Source organism: Cyclopterus lumpus, chromosome 1 (genome assembly GCF_009769545.1).
Source record: "Cyclopterus lumpus isolate fCycLum1 chromosome 1, fCycLum1.pri, whole genome shotgun sequence".
NCBI lineage: Eukaryota > Metazoa > Chordata > Actinopteri > Perciformes > Cyclopteridae > Cyclopterus > Cyclopterus lumpus.
The window spans coordinates 1,816,390-1,843,228 of NC_046966.1; the positions used below are offsets into that span (position 1 = coordinate 1,816,390).

The 26,839-nt window shown below is 45.2% G+C and overlaps 1 protein-coding gene and 1 non-coding gene across 3 annotated transcripts in view; both read right to left on the reverse strand.

The window, feature by feature from the left end:
- Nucleotides 1-2,217: 2,217 nt before the first annotated feature.
- trnay-gua lies at nt 2,218-2,305 on the reverse strand. Its single transcript is given in 2 exon segments — nt 2,218-2,253; nt 2,269-2,305. It is a non-coding gene; the product is annotated as a tRNA-Tyr (tRNA).
- A 185-nt stretch (nt 2,306-2,490) lies between these two features.
- Nucleotides 2,491-26,839, reverse strand: part of LOC117734284 (E3 ubiquitin-protein ligase DTX1-like) — a 32,378-nt gene continuing 8,029 nt past the window's right edge. For both annotated transcript variants that reach the window (XM_034538425.1, XM_034538426.1), the window contains exons 3-12: nt 18,585-18,799; nt 16,688-17,574; nt 8,158-8,219; nt 7,905-8,066; nt 7,693-7,754; nt 7,440-7,606; nt 7,207-7,360; nt 6,275-6,364; nt 6,071-6,169; nt 2,491-5,248 (exon numbers count right to left, since the gene is read on the reverse strand). In XM_034538425.1, coding sequence (XP_034394316.1) covers nt 5,117-5,248; nt 6,071-6,169; nt 6,275-6,364; nt 7,207-7,360; nt 7,440-7,606; nt 7,693-7,754; nt 7,905-8,066; nt 8,158-8,219; nt 16,688-17,574; nt 18,585-18,799 — 2,030 coding nt within the window. In that variant the 3' untranslated portion in view covers nt 2,491-5,116. The remainder of the gene's footprint in view (nt 5,249-6,070; nt 6,170-6,274; nt 6,365-7,206; nt 7,361-7,439; nt 7,607-7,692; nt 7,755-7,904; nt 8,067-8,157; nt 8,220-16,687; nt 17,575-18,584; nt 18,800-26,839) is intronic.

The following is a 26,839-nucleotide window of genomic DNA, read 5'->3' on the forward strand; positions in this document are numbered from 1 at the left end:
ACCCAAATAAGTAAAGAGCATACAAGTATACAACAACCACCTCCACCACCACTACTGTTACCACTGATAATAATGATAATAATATGAACATGCATTTTATTTAAGCCTGTATTTTGAATAAAGACAATATTTATTTTTTATTTTTTTATTTTTCAAGAACAGATACAGTTTATTACACTCTTTAGGCCAAGAGTGAAATAGCAATAATACAAACAACAATCACAACCTCCAAATAGATATACAGTATGTATATCTATTTGAATGATGAGGTTTCTTGTGCGCTGAGATGAACAGTGCATAATTTCCACCATGTAAAACAAGCAGCAGCATTGGGTATCATGTGTCAGTCGTCACTGGGAAGTCAAGCAGTTGGGCTTCACCTGACAGATGAATGGGAAGCTCATGCTGCAGCCATGATTGGACCAGCCTTTGGACTCTACAGAAACATCAGCAAAAGGACAAGAATCAAGTAAGATGGTAGAAGCAGGCCTGATGCTCCTGTCTCTGTGCCGTATTGTAAGATCAAAGGTCATCTACTCTTACCTTGAGAGTTGAGCTGGAGACACTGGTAAATGTCCGTGGAACTCACAGATTCCCAGTTGTGATAGTTTAACACTGAGCCATCTTCCCATCTCCAGTCTCCCTGTAGGAAAGTTTGTGTTCAGTGTCTCTACATGTACACGTTTAGTTTCAAACATGTTTGTGACGGTATCATTTCAGTCCAGGCTGCATAGATTTCCACTTTTCAGCGAACAAAACGTGGAAACTAATCTTAATCTAAAACCCTCCTCATGGAAGAATCTGATCTGATTAGCTATTAGCGTTTACAGAACTCCGTAGGGGAGTCTGCCGGCGACTGACCTTTATATACTTCTGTTTCTTACCAAAATAACGACATTTTGAGAACGTCCTCATCCAAAATGTCAGCAATCTCCATTTTCTAACTAAAACACACATTTGTGCCCGGTTGTAAAGCTACTTGGTATCATAGTTGATAAGAGTTTGTGAGTGAACAGTGAACTTGGAGAGTGTAGTTTGGAAGAGTTGGAGAGCATGAAAGTTTATTGAAGCCAGGAACCAAAGTACCAATGGTGAGAAGTTCTCGTCAAGCTGTTGCACACCTCTAGCAAGGTGCTAATATATGGCTAGCCATGCTAACACCCTGGACCAAGTATAACTTAGCTAAATCAATGTTCCACAAATGTATCATTGTGACCCCTAATACTGTTAGTAAGGAAAGAAAGAACAGTGTAGTGATTGTTAGCTACTATAAAGCTGAAGTCATGAAGGAGAAATGATGAGGTCACCATTGAAAAAAGCTTGGTAGCCTATAGACATCTAAACCAAATGAAGTAAGGGAAATATATTGTTCAAATAAGTCAGACTATATAAGGAAGTTATGCTGTGGGTGGGACGAGGCTGACTGATGAGGAAACAGTTATGAGATCAACTTCATAACTGAGACTTCCTTCTGAAAAGTAAGTTCCCAGGACCGTTGATATAGAAGACCATGCAGGAAGTGCAGTTATGTAAAGGTTTATGGAGGGAGATTATTGCATAAGACTCTGTTACTTCTTCTGAGTCACACCTTAATTATTCCAAGTATCTGTTCAATACATGCTTTAAGTGTTTCACATCACCGTTGTTTTCTCTAAAGGAGATCGATAAGGGACACACAGCAGAATGTTGTTTAGTAATAAATGTACATTTGACAAAAATAATACGCTCTGACAGCTGCGGTGTTATTAGGAAACTTCACAACACGTTCACGGACGACTTTTGCTTTTGTTTCGTTCTGTTGAAATCTCCGCGGACTGGTCGGAGAATGATATAGGGAGTCCAAGAAAGAGATATACTTCAAACTAAAGTGATCTATTAGACTGAAACGGTTCCATTCTGCAACAACCTCAGGGTTCACAGCTGGAAGGCATTACGTCTTTACGTCATACATAAACATAAAGATCTCTGCTTTTAGCTCCATACCCTGGTTTTTGGGGACAGCGTATGACAGTGCAGTGCAGCTTGGGATAAAGGAGAATCCTCCGGATTGGTTGTTCTGACAAAAAAAGATGGAAAAGCTCTCCACCGATTGGTCGGTAAAAGAGGGAACATTTTGGAAAAAGGGCAAAGTAACTAGATGTGAATCCTGGAGAGCGATGCAGAATTGTAGTTGGGCCGCAGTCTCATTCAACAACGATAGAAAACAAAAAAACAACCTCCTTCGAGCCGGATTTGAACCAGCGACCTAAGGATCTCAGCATTTAGCACCTACAGTCCTCCGCTCTACCAACTGAGCTATCGAAGGGCACATGTGGCCAATGTGGAACTACTCTATTCAATGAAAGAAGACGAGCCTGTTTTTTTTCTTCATTTACCGTGAAGATGATTTCCCTTCATGCAACTCTTTCTATGACAACTAATAATCAGAACAAACACAACAAGTACGTTTAATTGTTTTCTTTATTTTGTTCTAGTATTAATTTTCCGTACAGCAATTACTTCGCACTATGTACACGTTGCTGTTGCTGCTGATGCTCTCTCCATGTCAACAGCGATGATCACCTCAGGTTGGAGACAATGTCGCAGAAAGCGCTCGACCAAAGAAACCGTTAGGGGGCGCTATTGTCCTCAGAAGGGACGAGAACTGGTGATGGGGAACTGAAATAGTGAGGTACTCCTCTCTAGCTGTTTGCTACATTGACAACATCAGTGTTTCCCCCCAAGCCGGTGTGCAGTGTTTGGACCAACAGAGCAAGAAAACTGCAATGATTTGTGATTTTATTACTGAACAATGTTTACAATAATCATTTGCATCATTCCACTTGCACCTGAGCCGTTCAGCTGCTGAAAGAGGGACGGGCATGTCGGTAAGACAAAGGTCGACATGTCCGTCGAAGCGTCTGCTGCGGAACCTTTCAGGGTCACAGATGGTGAACAGCAGCAGGACACATGATATGTGGAACATACACATATTCTTAACCTCAGAAGAGCAAGCGTACAGTATACGGGGTTGGACTTGATTTTACAATTCGTTACACTCAAATATTAGTCTACTGTCAAACTCCTTTTCCAGAGAAATGATGACACAAATCAACTGTCTGTACACAATGAGGAAGAAAAAGACATAATATTTAACAATTCTGTCTTTGTAAACCAATCTGAACAAGGGAATAATTAATACATCAACATATAAAATAAAAAAGGCAGTTTACTAACAAAACATATCATAATAATAAAGAAGGTGGGAGTATTATCATCAATCATCATCAGAGCTAAAGGATGATGTGATTCACCCATGGAGTACTGAAATAATACCCTTAAACTGGGAGCATGTTGGTAGTATACACAGTACAGTCCCTGTGTCACACACGCACACACAAACACACACACACACACACACACACACACACACACACACACACACACACACACCCTTGTAACACTGTGATAAGTGATAAGGGGTCATCTACTGAACCAAATTAAAAACTGGGCAGTGCGTTATCAGGAGGGCTCCAGAAAAGAGGGGTCGAGTTGCTGCTACTGATCTCCTCCTGAGGTCAGTGGCTCACATATGGTGTATGCTTTACAACTATGCTCTTCACGCAAATGTCTCTTGTTCAGTTGCAAAATGATGCCAAGAACCACTATTGAAAGTTAATCAGGAGCAGGTCCACTAGTGATGTGTTTTGGGGACATTTCAAGTCAAAATGAGGAAAAAGACCTCCAAAGGAGGGGACTTCAATATGTACAATATGTACTTAAAACAAGACTTCAATATGTGACCTTTAATAGAGGCCTGTTTAATAGTGTTTCTCTACTGGGAGCTGTATGCCGTAGTACTCATTACTAACATCCAAGTGTCTTTGACAGGTTTACATTTATGTAAATATAAACCGTGTCTCTAAAGACAAGCTCTGCTTCAGTACCAACTCTTGGCATCTCCATCCTCCCCAGCCCTCCAACCCTATGCCCAATCTGAGGGGGCTTTCTGGCACTGAGACTGGCCCTCCGGTTCATTCGGCGACACTCATCGTCCTCAGGTCTCAATTCCCATCCTCACCAGGCTGCCACGGCATTTACAGCAACTGGACCACGCGAACCGCCGAAAAGGAACAAAAATAAAGATATAGAAGTAAATAGCGGTACCTGTGTATCTACGATTAACTTGTACCACAGTGGCTCAATAGTAGGCCCAAATGACCTGGCCTTCAGTTTGGTCTTTTGTCATTTCATACACCATCATAAACATACAGAGTCCAAGTCATATAAAAACTCATCCAGTCAAGAGCAGAAGGTAAAGTATGGAATGATGTTAAATGAAGACTATAGTAACAATGATAAAAAAAAGTAACACAGGTGGATAACTCAAAGGGTGTAGTTCATCAGTACCACCACAGGGGAGACACAGCACCAAGCGTCCACCAGAAACCAGCAGGGGGTTTGAACTAACCAAGCACATGTCCCTCATCTTTCCCTCCACCACTCATGGTTCCATTGTGTTGTTACTACACACACCTGTAAAGTACCACACAAGTTAGTTTGACTCCTATACTACGTACACCATCTTTATGTCTTCCTGCTCCATTCCCTCCTCCTGTCCCCTCCCCCACCGCTCCTCCGCCTGTCTCTCTTTGTCCTTTCACACCCAGTTTTCATTGAACTGCTCCGACGTCTGATATCCTTCTCCTGGTTCCTCCCCCCCTCAGTAAAGTTAACTTGTTTTTGTCCTGAATATTAGTACCGATTCACCCTCACATTTAGTACCTCGCTGTCTAGTAGCTAAAACCATGAGTGCCATATATATATATATATATATATATATATATATATATATATATATATATATATATATATATATATATATATATATATTGTTTTTGCTGCTTCCTCACACTTCTGCTCATGTGCTTGCTTGAAAAAGGTTTGGACGGACCTGCACTGACAGGCGAACCCAGCAGTGACTCAGTCCACATCCACAACAAAATCAATGTGTTCTGTATGCCGAAGCGTCCCCCTTAAGTGCTGGCAGAGAGAGTCTGTTCCAGTCCAGGACCTCCTCTCCTCCTCCTCCTGTTATTTTTATGGTCTCTCCTCCTCCTCCTGGTTGCTTGTCCTGTCACTTCTCCATCAGTCCGTCCTCCTCTGTGATGCCCTGAGCTCGGAGCTCTTCCAGGACGTTGTCCAGGTGTCCGGGGTCGGGGAAGCCGTGGCCCGTCAGGTTGGAGCCAAACTCTGTCTTGTGGTGGACCTTGAAGAGAGGGGAAGAAAATGTTTCCTTTTGATTCATTGACGACAAACCTGCCGTGCATTGATCCCAAACTACAGCCTGTCAGTGTAATGCAGTGGTTCTCATGGCCAGCTTTGGAGGAAGAAACACGTTGATGCCCCCCACCAACCCAACAAAGTTGTAACATAAAGGTCCATGTTGAATTTTTACTTTTTGTGACTCCTCCATATTTGCTTTTTCAAATAATAGAATAAAGAAAATTGCAATCACTTTCAAGTAAACCAGATTACCTCCTTATATCTGTGCAAATAAGAACTAACATTGGGCAAAAAGAAGTGCACTGAATATCTTTTCAACATATTAACAATAACGTGCGACCTGTAAAAAAAACAAAACAAGTTCAAATATTTGGCAATAAAGAGTTTTACTGCATATCTTTTCAAAACAACAATAACGTGCAACCTATGCAAAACCAAACAAAATGTGAGCCATCACATTTTATGAGTATTAGTGGCTGCAATGAGCCGGCTCTCCACTACAAATCTTTTAAAAAATGGGTTGCTGACTTGATACGGCCACTCTCAATTCATGCTCAATGTTGAGCTTTTGTTTTGATGGGCAACAATGGAAAAGCTGATCTCACGGAGGTAGGATGTGGCGAGTTGCCAAGAATCTTGGCCGTTGCGCATGTGCAAGCGTAACCTCTTAACGGCATAACATTACGCGAAAGTACAGGAATTTCGCCATGTATTTATTAATGACTTAGTTGATTATGCATTTCCCCCTGCGCCCCACTTGAGAAACTGTTGGAGAAATACTGCGGTAAGGTTATTGTGTGTGTACCTCGTTCCAGATGACGGTGTCAGACTCTCCAGTCGTGCTCGAAGTCCCGACTGAGAAGATCAACCTGCGGTCCCACGCTATCAGGAGCAGTCTCAGTACCTGACGACAGGTAGGGTAAGGTTATAGCGTTAGAATGGGTCTGAACTAATGATGGGTGTACTCCGGCTGATGGGTGTCCGTGACAGGACGCCGGACTGTGTTTACCTTGCGCCCTTTCTCGCTGTCCGGGAGGTAGCAGTGTCGGGGGAAGCCTCGGGCTGTGAAGGGCTTCCCTGGGTTTGGATGCTCTGGGCCCTGGAAGCAGAGTGTTGATCTTAGTAGGCAACGCTAGTTACTACAAAACCAAACACAGCATGTCCAGCTGTTTTCATGGTCATGAAGATGAAGATTCCACTACAGCCAGAGCTCTGCTTACTTTTCCGACTTTACTGCTCCAGCTCCTTTTCTATGTTGCTCTGTCACTGCAGATAGTGACTGCACGGTGGGAACTCCACCTTTTAGTGTTAGCTCATTAGCTTGGAACCTCAACAGAGCCCAAGTTTAGCCAAAGTACCAGGTCTTAGATACTATCCATGACTTTTGTAAACAGAGACACACAAATAGCCTTTCTAATCTGCAACAAACTGAAGTAGGCTGTTTGGCATCGGCTTAAAGGGAGAGTTTTTTAATATTCATGTTTACATTCTCCAATTCATGTAAATGGACCTGCACTTTTCTAGTCTTCCGGCCATTCCTTTCACACTACTTGTCATCATTCACCCATTCACACCCATTCATACACTGATGGGAGGGGCTAAGGTTCCACCTGCACACCAAGAATAGCTAATATTCTCACACACACATTCACACACAGTAGTCACAGCTACGGGAGAAATTTGGGGTTAAGTGTCTTTCCCAAGGACACAACGACATGGGCTAGCGGAGCCGGGGATCGAACCGCCGATCCTCTGATTGAAGGATGACCCTGCTCACCACTGAACCAGTTGCCCGTAAACTGCCTCCATGACGTACGTCAGAACAAGGCCTCATCTCGAACATCCAAACGGAGTATGCTGTGTGCCCATATGTTATTCACACTGTACTCTAACTGGGAACAGCAAAGGTACCTCCGTGTGCACGTAGCTGGTGTTGAGTACCTGAAGGCCTGGCGGTATGTTGTAGATGATGCGTATGGTTTTGCAGTCGGGGTGCCCCGGTAGAGAGTGGGGGATGACGTGGTACTCCATCTTCCCTGCCGGTTGGTTGCCTGTCTTCACACCGTAGATGGTTTTACAGGTGGGACACTGAAGACTGCGAAGAGGGGGGAAAAGTGATGAGCTCAAGACAGCGGAGACACAATGAAGAGCGGCGGTCTCCGTCCCTGACCCACCTGCCGTCCTTGTTGCCATTGTTATACATGGCCACCAGACATTGGAAATGGTACTGGTGTCCACACTGTGCTAGTCGCCCAACTGACTCTGCCCGAGACATAGGCCCCACCCCCGGACCCTTGTATCCAGATGGACCCCCCAGTGGCTCCATACAGATGGTACAGTCCTGGGAAAGAAGAGGAAACCTCTCATTCTGGATTATGCCTCATGGGAGTTTGCCCCATAAGAAATACATATAAATACTGTTCATACCTCCTCTGGTGGACTTTTTACTTTCTGCAGGTACTTCTTTACCACCTCCTCTGGAGTTTTACCTGCAGACCGAAAGAAGAGGGAACAGAGGGAAAGTCCAGGTTGTTAACGCCACAGACCACATTTTAAAATAGAGGCAGAAACCATCAAACAAAAAGCATTTGTGGAGGTATAAATATGTTGTTGTTTTTGGTCTCTATTTGAGTGCCTACCCTTGCAAGCCTGTTTCTTTGTGGTCTTCTTGCAACAGTGGCCAAAGCCTGGCACGGGCTTGACGTCGCTCTTGCTGACAGGCGGAGGGTGCAGCACAAGTTTTGGCGGTCTGGTCAGACACACTGGCAGAGCTGCGGCGCTCATCAGGATACCTGTGATCCCTGAAAAATGAGTGTGGTTAGTCGAGAAGAAAATAAGCTTGCTCTCTGCCGTCACCAGCAGCGGCCCATGGCTGGTGAGAGAGGGACTCACCGGCCAGTGCGGGGTGGACAGGACTGGATCCGTTGAGGTTCTTCACTGGGACCGTGGGCACACTGCAAGAGAAGACACAAACGGTTCTGTACTGAGTATTTCCTCCAGCGATGACGGCACACGTAAGCACCGGCACTTACTTTGAAAAACTGATGACCGTCATTTTTACACAAAGAGGTCACAACTGCGTAGAAATAAAAAAGCAGCCAATGAAATCAGCTTATAAATGTCCTTTCCAGAGTGAACACTGAGGAGAGACTGAAAGAGTCCTCTCCTCTCTGGTTTCCCAGGGGGCTGCTCCCAACAGCTGCTGCGTGTTTATGAGAGCTAATCCACAAAGAGAGGGACGTCATGCGGCTGCTTGCTGGGGATTACCTGCCACGTCACAAAGCCCATCCTCCTCATCATCATCTCCGGGTGAATAACACACGTACCACACACAGACACATCGGCAGTGTTGATAGAATTGTACAGTACATTTGAAGGAGTCTGAGGTCGGTTGATAATAAACTACTCAGCTGACGTTCAGCTGGGGTCAGATGCAGGTTAGTCCAGTATAGACTACACTTCTAGGCCTGGAGGCTCCTGAGGACACAGAACAAAACCGGTAGGCAGGAGGGCGGGGGCTCTATGGGCCCATGGATGCAGAAGATTTCTGCAAGATACGGGTCATTTTGTACTCAGCAGTCAAGCCATTTCAGCTTCATGCGCCGCTGAGCAACTTCCATTAAGGAGAAATGCCTCCCATGCTGGACCAGGGTCTGATATCACGTGTCGGCTCATTGAGGAACAATAACACTCGCTACCTGATCCGAACATCCTGCCCGATCAGTGCTACACACATGTGGTTCAAACGCTCTCATGCACTCCATTTCCCCTCACGATGCTCAATCCGTCCAGCTGGAGGAGCGCTCGTTAATATTAGCCGTTAGTAGCACTGTCCTACTAAAATGATTTTATCAATAAAAATACAAATAATGTATTCCCTAATTATTTGAATTGTGTGTTTTCATCGGAGTGGTATGTTATTGATACTTGGCCAATATGAATGTTGAGTTATCGGAATTGGTATCAGAAAAGGTGTCTGATGCCTGGTGAGCCGGCCTCCCGCGTTGGCCCTGCTGATCGCCCCGCCCCCTCCTCTCTACCTCCTTCTGTTTCATGGATTGGAGTTCCATTCATACATTGTCATATTCATGTAATGTGTTTATGTAACTTTGTAAATGCTGTTCGTTCTGTACACATGACATCTATTGCATCTGTCCATCCGGGGAGAGGGATCCTCCTCTGTTGCTCTCCTGAAGGTTTCTTCCCTTTTTTCCCTGTCAAAGGTTATTTTTTGGGGAGTTTTTCCTGATTCGATGTGAGGTCCTGGGACAGGGATGTTGTATGTGTACAGATTGTAAAGCCCACTGAGGCAAATTTGTAATTTGTGATATTGGGCTATACAAAATAAACTGAATTGAAAATTGAATTGAATTAGAAAGAATGGTATGGGAACATTTGTACTATATAACCACACCACTACAGTCATGGAAAAGGTAACAACCACTTCCCCTTCAGTGAAACTGGAGCACTCACACTAGCGGAGGGACGGAGTGTGATGATGATCTGTTGTTTCCTGTTGTTGGTTTAGCTTTAACAGGCGCTCTGTCAGTGCACTAAGCTGCTTTCACTTAACCCCACTCAGTGACACATGACGACAGGCGAGGGAATGACTCACTAGGAGGTGTGTGTGTGTGTGTGGAAGTCTGCACTGATGTGGATGAGGGAAGGAGTGTTCAACCAGCTTCGGGGAGAAAGAAAGCCCTTCCAAGCCGGCCTTGAGCTGCCAAGTGGATTCCCCCAGGGCAGACTGCGCAGGAGCAAACGTGTTGGGAAGTTTAAAAGTACTGGTTCTTCTGTGGCTCGACTTTCCCTCTGCCATTGAAGAGGTCGACGATACATCTGACCACCTCCTGAGCCACAGGGGGTGACTGTTGCTCAGTGGTGAGCAGGGTCGTACTTCAATCAGAGGATCGGCGGTTAACAAGACACTCAACCCCCCAAAAAAAGTCTCCTGTAGCTGTGCCTACGATGTGTGAATGTTAGTTACTCCTGATGTGCAGGTGGAACCTTAGCCCCTCCCATCAGTGTATGAATGGGTGTGAATGGGTGAATGATGTCATGTAGAAAAGTACAGGTCCATTTACCATCTCACGGACAAACATCTCACAACAAAGTGCCCTCCGGACTTCAACCCTACTGAGCAGGAGTAGCTCTTGTGAAACCAGACCACTACCCCACCAACAGCCAAGCAGTGAGGATGCTCAGCTGAATGTGGCTACCATCGCATCTTAATCACATTTCCGTTTACGCTGATCAGATTAGTCTGAGTCTCGCTCTAAAAACGAGCGCTCTGCTGTCGTAGGCAGTGAGAGCAGTTTAAGATCTTAAATCTGTCATGGGGATTATTTCTGACAACACAAGACTTACAGACTCCTCTGTTCTAACCCGGCTTCCTGCTGACGACGGATGGGAAACACCTTGATTACATCGAGTCAATGAGTGACGATGACAGTGAATACACATACCAACCACGTGTTGCCAGTCACCAGCTCTATTCATATTTAATAGACTGCTGCGTTAGCAGGGAAGGATTTATAGTACGAGGTGGGGAAGAGAGAGAGAGAGGGAGTCTGATCCTGGATAAACTGCATGTAGCTCATTGACACACTTCCCAGATGTCCCACTGATATGCAGATGACACACACACACACATCATATATATCACATGTTTAGGAGCTGTGTGTGTATATATATATATACATGCACACACAGACACACACACACATTATATGGAGCTATAAGCGCAAGTTCAGACAGGAAGACCATACCCCTCAGCCTGCAATTTATTCCTCATATATCTGCTAATCATTTCTCACACATGCTCACTCATTGTTTACTTGCTATCATCGTTCTGCGCCGTCAATCATGACACCAGCTGCGCAGATCAGCTGATTCCCTCTATCCAATAAGCACACGGTAACGACGACATGATTAGCCAATCATCTTGCTGCTGTCTCATTTAAATATGACTGTCTCTCTACCTTCAGTTCATTCATGCTGCTGTCACGCACCCCTCCACCTCCCCATCTCCGCCCAGTCTTCACGGATCCATCAACTTCATCAACTCATCATTCTATCAGCTCTTCACCACCAGGTCTGGACTCCACGGGGGGATCTATCTCGTTGCCGATCGGGGCATCGGCCCTCAATTGCAAATCTCCCCGTAGAGTCCAAGTGCCAAAGACTCTGAGACTTCATCATTTCATATCATCTGTTAACAATAAACATGCATCCTTTCTTTATCTAACTGGTCTCTCCCTGATTGAAATATATATGACATGTTTAGGAGCTGTGTGTGTGTATATATATATATACATACATACATACACACACATTATATATATATATATATATATATATATATATATATATATATATATATATATATATATATATATCACATGTTTAGGAGCTGTGTGTGTGTGTATATACAGTATATATACACATACATACACGCACACACACATATGACGTTTATGAGCTGTGTATATACTGTGTATATATACACAGTATATACATACATACAAACATACAAACATACATACATACATACTGTATACATACACAGCTCTTAAACGTGTCAGTTATCACATTTGATTGGTTAAAGAAATTATTGGTTCGGATAGCTATTTTTCTAAAGTTGGTGCACAGTTAGAAGAACACTGTGGAGCATTCTGGGGGATCTATTTGCACAAATGGAATATACTATTAGTATGAAACTAATAATCGTTGTTATTCCTTCATATCTACACAGGGAGCAGGTCCTCTTCCTGTTGCTCTGCCATATTTTTACAGAAGCCGAGAGCGGATAAACTAAACACTGGATATAGAGAGCACCATTTATGTTTTCCTCACTGGCTGTATGGACGGGCATCGTGATCAAATACCTCTCTTAACCAACACATGTGGAGAGTAATAACTACATAATAAATGAACTCTGTTACTGAAAATAAATAAACTTACTGAATGTGTGAAGTTTGAGTTATAGAAACAAGATGTACACATAAGCAACATGTGTGCTGTACAATAATACATTTCTACAATGCTATTTTATTATTTCACTACAATTACATGTCCGGTGTTTGTGTTGTTGTTTCATTGAGTCGGTAGGTTACACTGTAATATATTTGTGGTAACAACATATTTTGGTCCTCTGCATCCCCTAATCTCTTTGGGTCAGACCAAACACGGGCTCGAGAGGGACTTTGCTCCCTTAAATGACCTAAAGGCCGCTGTAGTCCTCTGACATGATTGTGAGGGGAGGTTGGTTGTAATGTGCAACTCCACCACTAGATGCCACTGATTCCCACAGTGCTCCTTTCAAAGAGGCAGCATGTGACCATTCATTTAAACATTCGGTTGCATGCACCCTAACAGCAAGTGGAAGCTGAAGAAGTTGTAGAAACGTGATCGTTTGATGAGAATTTGAGTATCTGTCCTCAAAAGGAACACTGTTAAATGTGAACTTCCAGGGAAAACACTTTAGAAACCATCTACTTCACAAGTATTCAAAAGAGTTTCATTATCTAAAAATGCACAGGGTCCTCTGTGAAACATTCCCCAATGAAATCAGAAGAAGAAGACGCAGAAGAAGAAGGAAGATCCCTCCGCCTGAATGGGACTCTGGTCTCTTGACCCCCTTCAACCTCAGTCCCGCCCTCCTCCCCTCCGCCTGCTTCCCACGAGATCACACACTCGCTCCGCTTTGTCTCACACTCCCCCGTCCCCCTGCTCCCCCTATTCTACCAGGCCCAGATGGACATTGACTGGACTGATTTTGACGCTAGACAATAACACATTCCCACACATTCTCACATTCTCACATGACAAGAATGCGTTGATGTGTATCAACGCATTCTTAACACACACTTGCTAAGGATGTTTCAAGGAAACTTCCTGTGCTTAATTGAAAGTGAAAAATACGCTGATGTGACAGAAAGTGGTAGACGTGTGTGGCGTTTCCTTGGATCATGCTACGTTTGAAATTAGGTTGATCTTGTCAATTAACAGGGAAGGACACGCATTAGTTGAATAAACCCGACAAATATAATGTTCCAAAACATTGCATGACTCTAAAGTGGCTGTGGATGTTCAGGAATGTGATTGAACCAACAGAACTGACCCGAGGGAAAGCTTTTTCAGAAGATACTGAGGGGAAGAAACGATGCTGGACGTAAACTCACGATGCGGATACAAGTCTGATCCCATACTTATATGGAATACAAAGAACTTTGAATTCTTAAGAACATTGAGGTCATATATTAAATGATAGGTAGTTTCCATGGGTATTAATGCGACAGCTCGAATAAAACATCTAATTTTGAATGATCCAGAAATTGAAGGCCCTGATTCCAAACTATAAAATTGGTATGTTGACATTATTGGTATGATCTTGAGTTGAAGGGGGGGGCGGCGGCACCCCTGTGTGATCAATCTTTGAGAGTTTGCTGACACGTTTCTTTGTTTTGCCCCCCCCCCCCCCCCCCTTCTTCCATAAGCCTCTGTCTTGGGCACTGTCTGAGTCTGGGACTCACACACACACACACGCACACACGCACACACGCACACGCACACACACACACCCCTCCCCTCTGCTGTGATTGTCTGGGGGTACACAATGCTGACTGGTCCGGTATGTCTACACCCCCACCTAAAAGATATTGCCATTAGGAATATGCTGCCAGCCCTGGCATATTTGTGATGGGTAAACATCCCACATACACCCAGAGTGATTCCACCTGCTTTGAGGCTGGTGTTGAGCCCTCGTCCATGAACGGGAGAAACGTGTTTAAAACAGGAAGCAGACGGAGAAAACAGGGACAACTCGTGAGAAGAGAAGCAAATGAGTGGAAAAGTTAGGAACATAGAGAGGGGGGAAGAGAAGTAGCAGAGGCTCCACATTGTGCTGCTAATGCAGCCCAGGCTTGTCTAATCCAACAAAGGTTACTGTGGAGACCAACAATGAGGCTCTGAGGGGCCCGGGCCGCTGAGACGCGATGGGAGAGGAGCCATGGAAGGGGGGAGGGGGAGGGGGGGACATAATCAAATCTACATCTCAAAACCATCTGACCTTGTTTTCCGTTTGACACAGATCTTTAGCCAGAGTCCTCTGTGTTGGTCTCTGGTGCTAAACTACAGTTGAAAAGCATCACTTGCTGCACAGAGGCACGCTTTTCTCACCTGTTGTCTCAAGACATTCATGGCAACGCTCTGGGGGAAACCAGCTTTAATCATGTGGCATCATGGGAAGTGACTTTTTATTTCCCCCCAAGTTGCAGGTGCTGAAGAAATCCGTTTGCACAAGAGTTAAGTCATTGGCTGGAAGCTGATTAAAACCCAGCTGATTAACCCCCCCTGGAGTGACAGTGAAGCATGGGGAAGATGGAAACAACAGCAAGGGCACATTCTAAAGACTGAGAGTCTGCACTCATGAGCTCCATCCAGACGCTAGCATGGAAACATCACTACACTTATCATGTGCAATATGTGACATATTATTACTATCTGAACTGTATCCAAAACTGTACATATTAGCACCTTTCTTGTTCTTATACATATTACCACCTTTCTGTACACACTACCACCTTCTTCTTCTAGTGTTTTCTTTTATATTTTGTATTTTTTCTTTCTTATTATAGTGTTATTTCTAAACTCTTGACTTGGAGAGCCCTGCACAAGATTTCCAATGTGTCTGGACTGTTGGTCTAGGCACAAATGGCAAACAAAGCCTTGAAACTTGTATGTCTACCATGCTCACCATCTAGTTTAGCGTGTTAGCATGCCGAGCAAACATTAGCACATTTGCACTAACTGGGGACATCCCACTAGTTTTGTTGTTATTTTGGTCAGAAAGGTGTTTTGTAATGTTGTCGCTCATGTAAGCACACGTCATGCTTTGTTTTACAGGAAGAAAAAAGGGTTGGAATTGAAAATAAAATGCGAGAAATCCATTTTTAGTAATTGATTGTGCATAATATTATTGCATTAGTAAACACTAATGAGCGGGATGACTTTATGGGCTGCTGGAGGTCCAGAGAGCGTGTTCAGGCCAAGAGGAGAGCCGCGTTGGAGGAAAACAGGTAAGGCTGGCAGTTTTGTTGTGTTTGCCACTCATAGTCAAGCTTGTGATAATTTCATACACACACCCCACACACACTTCACTGTCATCTGTGTTCACCTGATTCCTGAGGTCTCTCTGCTCAGACCTTTGCACCGGCCCCCCCTTCTATGCATACAATAGCTGCTGACCCATGGCCTTCACAGTCGCTTGTCTCTTACACAATGCCCCCCCCCCCTTTTCTACAGATGCCCCTTCCCAGATGGACAACACGCAGAAGGCTCGGCTGACTTTTGACACACACGCACACACACACACACACACACACAGTATTCCAAGTAAATAGTTTTACGGTCAAACATCCATTTAACTTTCTTTTCTTATCAACATGCTTTAAATGTTCATGAATCTAGGACCTTCCATCGTGACGATAATGACATTAATTCAGGCACCTCTGTGGTTTGATCAACCTGAATGACTTTTTCTCAAAGAATAGAACAATTATTTTCTTTAGCCCTATAATGGTCTTCATAGAACTTAATACGTCGTATAACAGGGATTTAATTATTTCAAATGACACATCACAGCAGGCTGCTGAATCTCATTTGTCTCAGTATTTAAAATTATTCTGCCTGTTATTCCGTAGCCTCCATGAGAATGATCACGATGTCAACGCTAAACAGGTGTGAAACTCCAAATTACAACAAACACAAACAGACGTTTCCAACTGGAGTGAGAATGTCACACCTCTGAAATCTCTTCTCTCACGGGCGACTCATGACAACGCCTTCAGATGGGAGTGACATGGTTTGTATGCACGTGTTGACATATCTAGCGTACTTTTGCGTATCTGAACATGAATTTCTCACTGCATGTTTGTGCAGACTTAATACATGTTTGTGGAACTGCAGGGTATGGGCAAATATCCTGTGGCAGATTCGTTTTGGAAGTTGCTATGATGGTACTATGAAGTGCAAATTTCAGCCTGCCCAGTTTTGCATGCTGCAACTTAATTCCCTGAAAATGTCATTAAATCTGTTGAAAATGTATGACCTAATAACAATAATAATAAAACTCAATCCAGTGTACTGTTATTTGCATCGTGTTCTGATGCGACAGGGAGCTGAAGCCGTGACATCGCTCTCCTCAAGGAAACCAGACTCCACAGAACACGAGTTAAGGGTATTTGTTTGTTTGTGTTCTTGTGTGGGACTTTTGGATCCAAACAAGCACGCTGTCCGCAGTGCCTCTACCAACTGTAGGTAGGTAGGTACGAGGGTCTAGGAACGACCACTGGGAAGCGACAGAATTATATAAACACTTTAATGAAGCTACTGGTGTTGTGTGTATGTTTGATGTACTCACCCTGATGCTATGAGCGCTCTGGACTGAGCCATCGCTATTCTCTGTAACGCTGGTCTGCTCAGCCCGGCTAAGCTTGATCTCTGTGGCAACGGGGCATGGCACACTGACGACGGTGTGCGCTGAGGCTTCATCACCATTGGCGACGGAGATGGCACGGGAGAGGGGGGCGTGGTCACGCTGTTTGCAGGGGAAACCAATGTGGCGGTTGGCACCGATTCGCTGGCTGAAGACGAGGAATGCTTGGCGGGAATGGACGGAGGGTTCGGGATCGGTTTGGATGATGGCGGCTGAGGAGGTGGGAGGGACGGCAGAGGCGGCCGATTGGAAGACAAGGAGATACCCAGAGAGGAGGTGCCTGCGGTGAGCGCAGCCAGTGACTGTGCAAAGAGCTGGGCGTTCCTTCTCGGGGAGGCAATGTTCCTGGAGATGGCGAGACCGTGCGGCAGCGTCTGATAGTAGCTGGTGTTGGAGTTCTGCTGCTGTCCTCGCCCCAGAGTGGCGGACTTAGACGGACTCAGTAGTTTAGAGGAGACCAGTACTGAGTTCTTGGGCCGCTGTATGGTTAGTGAGCGTCGACCTAGAGTCGGTATCCCTGCTCCTCCTACCCCTGCTCCTGCTGTATTGGTCTTCACACTAAAGACCAGCATGCACTGCTGGCAGGAACAAGGCTGGCCAAGTACAGTAGTTGGCAATCCCCCATTGGGGGAGACAGAGCTTCCAATCCCCATACTAACCCCTGACACCCCAACACCAAGCAGGGCTCCTGTTAGGCCTCCACCTCCTCCGACACCGCCTCCTTTGGGTATTGGAAGGGGACCGGACACTAGAGGGTAGGACATGTCAGCACGTCTCTGGAGCCTCCGAAATGTCTGGCTCTGTCTGTTCACCTGCAGCAGGACACAACAAAACATTAACTTTAGAACCTTATTGATTACTAGTTAAAAGGGTACATGGATCCGATTTTGTTATATTTTTGTGTCTAACTAGGGACAAGTACTGAACCAGAGGGCGGCAGCTGGCAGACTGCTAAAGGAGCTGCAGTGTAATCCTGTTGGGGCTATTTGGCACCATGAATTTACGCCCATTCTAAGTTCCTGTTCCCTTTCGCTGACTAGTTCTGATTGTTATTGGAAGTGTCTGGCAACATTATGAAAAGAGTCTCACTTAAGGAGAAGCCCGCTCCCTAAACGGTGGAAACGTGAGCGCCGGTTGGGCAGTTTGTTGTGCTGGAGTCCAGAAAGCGTAGCTTAGAGTCACTTTAGAGGCTGAATATTCAGATGCTTTCAACAATGTGGACCAGGTCTTTGAATTCGAAGGTCTCTGGCTCTATCAATTAGAGCCAGGGTATACGGATGAAGAGCTCCTACAAACTGAACAGTGAACGAGGAGAGAGAGAGAGAGAGAGACAGATGAGGGTGGAGCAGCTGCTGAAAGGACGTAGAGCTCAGGAGACAGGTGGGGCTGACCCTCCGACCACAGAGACCTGGTGCTGCCCCATTTTCAAGGTTCATAACCAGACTTCTACCTGAGCGAGACTTGGGCACGATACCAAACAGAAATGTTGTGTTTCTCTGTGGGGTCTTTTCCATAATGTTGTCAGACTCTTATATTAATTAACTGTCAGCAGCAACAACAAGCCATTTTAGTGGACGTACCGCTTACAATACTCAAGCAATTATGAAAAACGTTAGTCAGTGAGACACAAAAACATGAGGAAATAGGGTTCAGGTTGAATACTACCAAAGGTACCCTCCAGACCTTATTATGGGCTCATCATAGTATGAGTGGGCTGCCACTTGAAAGCTAAATATCGCTCATGTATTCAAAGAAGAAACGGTTAGAAAGGAAGGTCAACTTGACTTTCTCCTTGATGTCCATGTGAAGAATTCAAACACACCTGTGTCATGGTCTGATAATCAATGAGGTAGCAGAAGCCGAGGGGCGTCAGGTCGAGGCAGGGCTGCTGCCGGTTGTGGGCGTTCTCGATGGCGATGGCCACCTCCATGTCGTAGGCCGTCCACGTACCCGCATCGTTCTCCCACTCCCACTGCCAGCCCTGACCCGGGGCCGAGGCTGGGTCGTAAAAACTCCTCCGCACCGGACGGATGGTTCCTGAAAGAACAAGCGAGGAAGAATTTGTGATAGGTAATTAGCATGTCCCAATAAGAGGTTTTAGAATAGAACAGGTGTTTTGCAGATAGCTCGGTAAGACCTTCAAAATTGAAACATGGCGAACGCAACAATTACAATTTCATAATATCGAACTGGGAAAAAAACTGATAATTTAAGAAAATAAAGCCAAGAGACAGAGAGCGAGAACTAAAGGTAACACTAATATAATATAAATGAAATGAATAGTCCTTGGTCCAGATGAGATGACCACAAGGACAGTGTTGGGCATCATAAAGGGTTAAGAGCTACATCGTGAATATACGCCAGGAGCTTTAGACAAACAAGCAACACAAGTTGTGTTTCCATTCGACACATTTTGCAATGTTGTATTCTGGTGCGCTGTGACGGTAGAGATTTGGAAACAGCCTTTCCTATTGTCATGTGATCTCTGGATTATTGTCATGTGATCTCGGGATTATCTCTCAATCTCCTGTTGGGCTGCAGCGGATCAGACGGGTCAATGCTGGGATGCCTGCAGAAAAACAGCCAATACCTGGAGTGTTGGAGGCAAAGACTAACGGCACAGTGGAGAATAGGCCAATGCACCAATTTCAGCTTTTGATTTTAAAACCAAAGGAACGCACAGAAAAACCTTCTGTCGGCTTTCTCTCCGTTTTGTGAGTCATGTAGGAAACGTAACAGATTTTCACATTTAAAGTGTGGACCTTGAGAACAGAGCTGGTGCTGATGCCTTCTATGTTTCTAGTTTGGTTGTCCTGTTCAGTAACTTGCGAAATAGTCTTAAAAACCGACCGCATCGGGGAGAGGGTGGGAGGAGGGTCCCGAAACCAACCAACCAGAAACCACCTACATCTCCCTGCGTATCAGGCTATTCAGTTCATGCCAGGACAAGGAAGACATATATGTGAGTGTGTGTGTGTTTGAGAGTGAGTGATAGAGAGACAAGTACAAAGAGGTGATATTGGCAGAGTGGCATCAAAAGGCCCAGGATTGAATGGAGGGAGGCTGCATTTGTTTGGTGGGACAGACAGACAGAGAATAATCAACTGTCTAGTTTATGTCTGCAGTTCCCTCAACGAAGACACCAGAGGTTGTGCAGAGGGCCAACATAGCCAGTAGTCAGTGAACAAGTGTCAGTGTAAACAGTAAGCAAGTAAGTTGGGGGCTGTGCAAAAGGCTAACATAGCCAGTAAACATTGTTCCTAGTGAACTGTCTGTGAACTGAGGCCGCCCTGACATCACTGTCAGCACTATGGGGGAGGGGCTACAAGCTGGCTCCTGTTTGCAAGCTAGTTGGCTTTATTAAGATACATTATTAGTCCTGCTCCCAAACTTTGTTGGTTGTTTAATCAGTCATTCTACAAGAAACAGGCATATTAATGAAAGGGGACATGTCCTTCAGGCTCACACTTGGGTTGGACACCAGAGAGACGAGGACCTGAAGTGGTCCGCAGTGTGAAACCTTCCTGTTGGCGAAAGCAGAGTAACGTCCTAAGTGACACTCCTCCGTTCGACCAATGTAGGCAAGCGTTATATACTGTATGTTAGATACATATAATATGCCCGCTAGCAATCCCCATGCCCTAGCTTGACCTCCGTCAGTGCATTACCTAAGATCGTGTACAACACACACACACACACACACTCCAAGTAAATAGTTTTAGCTGCATTGGAAAGAAGATTTCAGCGCATGCAGACGTGTCCCGTGAGACTCGTCAGCACACCTTAGTTGTCCTCACGGTTATGAACCGTGATTTATATAACCGCGGTTACGGCAGAACCGGTTTGTCCCGACAGCCCTAGGTGTGCCCCACGTCTACAAAGTCACTAGGACTCTGCAGCTGTGTGTTAGTGGCTCTGGCAGTTACAGCTGAGGGGCTGCACAAATACTCTGTACATATCTGTCCATGTGTTGCACACAGCAGTAGAGCAGACATATCAATAGTGCTGCTCTCCCAAGAGCACCGCACCCGGATCAACACAAGGCCTGCTTCTGCTTTCACACGTCGGTCAAGCGCAGCCCATCTGGATGTGGCCCCACCGTGCTGCTGTGTGTGGTGAAGATATATGGGCTATATGCGTTTGTGAAGTGAGTCATTCAATTGAGTGAAATGTATGAGAGAGAGAGAGAGAGAGAAAGAGAGAGAGAGAGAGAGAGAGAGAGAAAGAGAGAGGACAAAGAGGCCTGAGGCAGGTGGAGAAAGAGACCGGCCATCTGGTCCTCATTGTTCTCTTTACCACCGACCCCTCCCTGCACAAGCACACATGATACACATGATACACACACATACACACACACACACACTGCCGAGTGACCAGCAGAGAGACCAGCAGGCGAGTCGGGTCATGCTTTATGCAGGAGGGTGTTTGTGCTCCTCTCACTCATGAAACCCTCAGCCTCTGTGAGAAAATTCAGCCTCCGCGATAAGCCAGCACTTCCACTTCCTCTTCCTCTCTGTCTGTCGGCCCCATTCTTGACACACAAGTGGTGCAGGGATGCCATTAACGCAGGTGTTTTGGACACAACTATTTGGAAGGGCTGCATGTGTCTACAAAGCACCAGCAAGTCTCACTCTTTACATCACAGACCTGCATGTGTCCGCCACAGAACATGCAACATCGTGGCCGTTAACTCAGCCATCCAGCCTAAATCTTATCCAATATCAGATCATATATCATATGGACTCATTTAACACAACAAGTGTCACTCGCTGACCTATCCGTACGTCCTGCTAACGGCTAAAGTTACCTCGCATTTGAAGAAGCGTCCTTGAGTTACATTGTGAAACGGTCAAGCTCCATTCCGTAAAGACGAGCAACAGAACGATGAGGGCTGAGGGAAGGCTGAACTCACGTGATGTATGTGAGGCTTTGTCAAGGTTAAAAGTGTCACAATAAAAATGAAAGGGACATAAAACACAGACAACTGAAAGATGAGAACTGATTCTCACACCAAAGGCGGAGGAAGCAGAGTCAAAGCCGTGGGAGGGTTCTGTTAAAGGGAGGATGGGAGTGAGGAACAAGAGGAAGAGAGTGAGAAAGGACAGGAGTGAAGAGGAAGAGAGAGGACAGGACTGAGGAGGAAGAGGAAGAGAAAGGAGAGGAGTGAGGAACAAGAGAGAGGACAGGAGTGAGGAGGAAGAGAGAGGACAGGAGTGAGGAGGAAGAAAGAGGACGGGATTGAGGAGGAAGAGAGGATGGGAGTGAGGAGGAAGAGAGAGGACGAGAGTGAGGAGGAAGAAAGAGGACGGGAGTGAAGAGGAAGAGAGAGGACAGGAGTGAGGAGGAAGAAAGAGGACGGGAGTGAGGAGGAAGAGAGAGGACGAGAGTGAGGAGGAAGAAAGAGGACGGGAGTGAAGAGGAAGAGAGAGGACAAGAGTGAGGAGGAAGAAAGAGGAAGGGATTGAGAAGGAAGAGAGAGGATGGGAGTGAGGAGGAAGAGAGAGGACGAGAGTGAGGAGGAAGAGAGGATGGGAGTGAGGAGGAAGAAAGAGGACGGGAGTGAGGAGGAAGAAAGAGGACGGGAGTGAGGAGGAAGAAAGAGGACGGGATTGAGGAGGAAGAGAGGATGGGAGTGAGGAGGAAGAGAGAGGACGAGAGTGAGGAGGAAGAAAGAGGACGGGAGTGAAGAGGAAGAGAGAGGACAGGAGTGAGGAGGAAGAAAGAGAGGAGGAAGAGAGAGGACGAGAGTGAGGAGGAAGAAAGAGGACGGGAGTGAAGAGGAAGAGAGAGGACGGGAGTGAGGAGGAAGAAAGAGGACGGGATTGAGAAGGAAGAGAGAGGATGGGAGTGAGGAGGAAGAGAGAGGACAAGAGTGAGGAGGAAGAGAGAGGATGGGAGTGAGGAGGAAGAGAGAGGATGGGAGTGAGGAGGAAGAAAGAGGACGGGAGTGAGGAGGAAGAAAGAGGACGGGAGTGAAGAGGAAGAGAGAGGACGGGAGTGAGGAGGAAGAGAGAGGACGAGAGTGAGGAGGAAGAAAGACGATGGGAGTGAAGAGGAAGAGAGAGGACGGGAGTGAGGAGGAAGAAAGAGGATGGGAGTGAGGAGGAAGAGAGAGAGGGTGGGAGTAAATGGTAAATGGACCTGTACATGTATAGTCTGGTCCACTCAAAGCGCTTTAACACTACTTGTCATTCTGATGCCGGGGCTAAGGTGCACCTGCCCATCAGGAGTTCTCACCCTCTTTTTCCCTCCTTCTGCGTTCTCTTCCTAACACTTGTACGTATATACTGATGAGGTGTTCCTTTCTGTCTGACATGAATAGAAAGCCCTCTTCTTCACGGCTACATGTCAGGACAGTTGGAGGTCTTCCCACAGAACCCTCTTCTGTCAGACCATTACCTCATAACTTTTGAGTTTATACTCCCGGAGTATACACCGTTAGTCAAAAGTTTCTACACCAGATGTCTAACTGACAGTGCTGTAGCTAAATTTAAAGAAAAAATTCCTTCTGCATTTGATTCAATACCACGTCTCAATGTGACGGAGGACTCCTGTGCTAACTTTAGTCCGTCCCAGATTGATCATATTGTCGATAGGGCTACAGGCTCACTGAGAATGACACTAGACTCGATAGCCCCACTGAAGAAAAAGACAGTGAGGCAAAGGAGGTTTGCTCCCTGGTATAACCCTCAGACCCGCGACCTAAAGCAAACTTCACGAAAGCTCGAAAGTATATGGCGTTCCACCAATCTGGAAGAATCACGCTTAGTTTGGCGAGATAGTCTTAAAACATATAAAAAGGCTCTCCGTAATGCCAGAGCAGCCTATTACTCATCAGTAATAGAGAAAAATAAGAACAACCCCAGGGTTCTCTTTAGCACTGTAGCCAGGCTGACAGAGAGTCACAGCTCTGTGGAGCCGTGTATTCCTATAGACCTCAGTAGTAATGACTTCATGAACTTCTTCAATGAAAAGATTTTAACTATTAGAGGCAAGATTGATGCTCTCTTGCCCTTAACTACTGCCGATCTGTCATCAAGAGGAGTGGCCTTGGAAACGGCTCTATGCCCTGGTGTATATTTGGATAGCTTTTCTCCCATTAACCTAGACCAATTGTCCTCAATGGTTTCTACTTCTAAACCGTCTACCTGTCTCTTAGACCCCATCCCAACGAGTCTGCTTAAAGACGTGTTGCCTTTAATTGGCACCTCTCTGCTGGATATTGTTAATGTGTCTTTGCTAACAGGCCATGTACCACATTCCTTCAAAGTAGCTGTAATTAAACCTCTCCTGAAAAAGCCCACTCTTAATCCAGTGGTGTTGGCTAACTACAGACCAATCTCTAACCTTCCCTTCCTCTCTAAGATCCTTGAGAAAGTAGTCGCAAATCAGTTGTGCGACTTCCTACATCAGAATAGTTTATTTGAGGAGTTTCAGTCAGGATTTAGAAAACACCACAGCACAGAGACAGCACTGGTGAAAATTACAAATGACCTCCTAATTGCATCAGATAAAGGACTCTGTACTGGTATTATTAGACCTTAGTGCTGCGTTCGACACCATTGATCATGACATCCTATTACAGAGACTGGATCAGTCGATTGGCATTTCAGGTACCGCACTAAGTTGGTTTAAATCCTATTTATCAGATCGATCTCAATTTGTATTTGTAAACCATGAAGCCTCAATGACCACCAACGTTAATCACGGAGTTCCACAAGGTTCTGTGCTTGGACCAATTTCATTTACCTTATATATGCTTCCTTTGGGCAATATTATCAGGAAACACTGCATAAACTTTCATTGCTATGCAGACGATACTCAATTATATCTATCGATCAAACCAGAGGAGACCAACTAGCTCGCTAAAATTCAAGAATGTCTTAAAGACATAAAAACATGGATGACCTGCAACTTCCTGATGTTAAACTCAGACAAAACTGAAGTTATTTTACTGGGCCCTGAACACCTCAGAGATCAATTATCTGGTGATGTGGTTTCTGTAGATGGCATTTCCCTGGCATCCAACACCACTGTAAAGAATCTCGGCGTTATCTTTGACCGAGACTTGTCCTTTAACTCCCACGTTAAGCAAATCTCAAGGATTGCATTTTTTCATCTACGTAACATTTCAAAAATCAGGCACATCTTGTCTCAAAAAGATGCAGAAAAGCTGGTTCACGCGTTTGTTACTTCCAGACTAGATTACTGCAACTCCTTATTATCAGGCTGCTCTAATAAGTCTCTTAAATCCCTCCAGTTGATCGAGAATGCTGCAGCTTGTGTACTCATAAAAACTAAGAAAAGAGATCACATTACTCCTGTATTAGCTGCGCTGCACTGGCTCCCTGTAAAATCAAGAATCACATTTAAAATTCTTCTCCTCACCTACAAAGCCTTGATTGGTGATGCCCCATCATATCTTAAAGAGCTTGTAGTACCATATTGCCCCACTAGAGAGCTGCGCTCACTAAATGCGGGGCTACTTGTGGTTCCTAGAGTCCTAAAAAGTAGGATGGGAGCAAGAGCCTTCAGTTATCAAGCTCCTCTTTTATGGAACCAGCTTCCACTTTCAGTCCGGGAGGCAGACACAGTCACCTCATTCAAGAATAGACTTAAGACTTTCCTGTTTGATAGTGCTTATAGTTAGGGCTGAATCAGGTTTGCCCTGGTCGAGCCCCTTGATATGCTGCTATAGGCTTATAGGCTGCTGGGGGATGTTTTAGGATACACTGAGCACCTATCTCATCTTCTCTCTCTCCTTATGGATGAATTTACATCTCTCCATTGCACCTTATTAACTCTGCTTCCTCCCCGGAGTCGTTGTGACTTCACGTCTCAGAGGGTCCATTGGACCTGGAGGTGTCTGATGCCTGGTGAGCCGGCCTCCCGCGTTGGCCCTGCTGATGCCCCGCCCCCTCCTCTCTACCTCCTTCTGTTTCATGGATTGGAGTTCCATTAATACATTGTCATATTCATGTAATGTGTTTATGTAACTTTGTAAATGCTGTTCATTCTGTACACATGACATCTATTGCTTCTGTCCATCCGAGGAGAGGGATCCTCCTCTGTTGCTCTCCTGAAGGTTTCTTCCCTTTTTTCCCTGTCAAAGGTTATTTTTGGGGAGTTTTTCCTGATTCGATGTGAGATCCTGGGACAGGGATGTCGTATGTGTACAGATTGTAAAGCCCTCTGAGGCAAATTTGTAATTTGTGATATTGGGCTATACAAAATAAACTGAATTGAATTGAATTGAATGTGTCATCAGCAAGGAATTAATGATTCTGAGTCTGTCAAAAGCTGATGACTTAGTCCACGACATCTCCTCCTCCTCCTGGTCTGGCTCCAGCCCTGTGAATCATCGATCCTCTCTCAGAAACATGTACCTATAATGTTCTGTTGGTTGGACACACAGATCAGAGCTGCATCCATTCTAAGTAGTGGCAGTAAAAAAAAAAATATGCTTAGATGAAACAGCTATTCAGGTGTTTGTAAATCCACAAAAGTTTTTTTTAAAGTGTTCATCCTTGCACTTTAAATAAAGTTGGGGAATTTACGACATTTGAATTACATTATTTATATAAAAGAATTATTTGGCATTACTTCTGTCTTTCTTTTGTTCCATCTTATCTCTTCGCCTCCCTGTGAGCCCCTCTAAACCTCTTCACATGAGAGTCATCAGACACTGTGTGTGTGTGTGTGTGTGCGCCTGATCAGTGTTTTCCAGATGTAAGAATGTGCCTGGTGTGGTTTCCGTGTTTAAAGGGACTCTGAGGTGATGTGTTGTCATCCATAACCACAGTGGGCTGGATGATGACACAACAATACGTAACAGTGAGATATGTGTCCACTCACTGTGTATTGCAGAGCAGGCAGTGAGTGACCCCCCCCCCCCCCGACACGCAACATACAAGATACACAACACCTCCTCCACTTCTTCCCCTTCCCTCCTCTGGTTTCCTTCCCTCTATCTTCCTGTGATTTATGTATCTGAGCCCAGTCCGCTAGCCATTCATGACGTGAAAGATGATAACTCATATTTTAGTTACAGCTGTATGGAAAAGTAGGTTACTACTT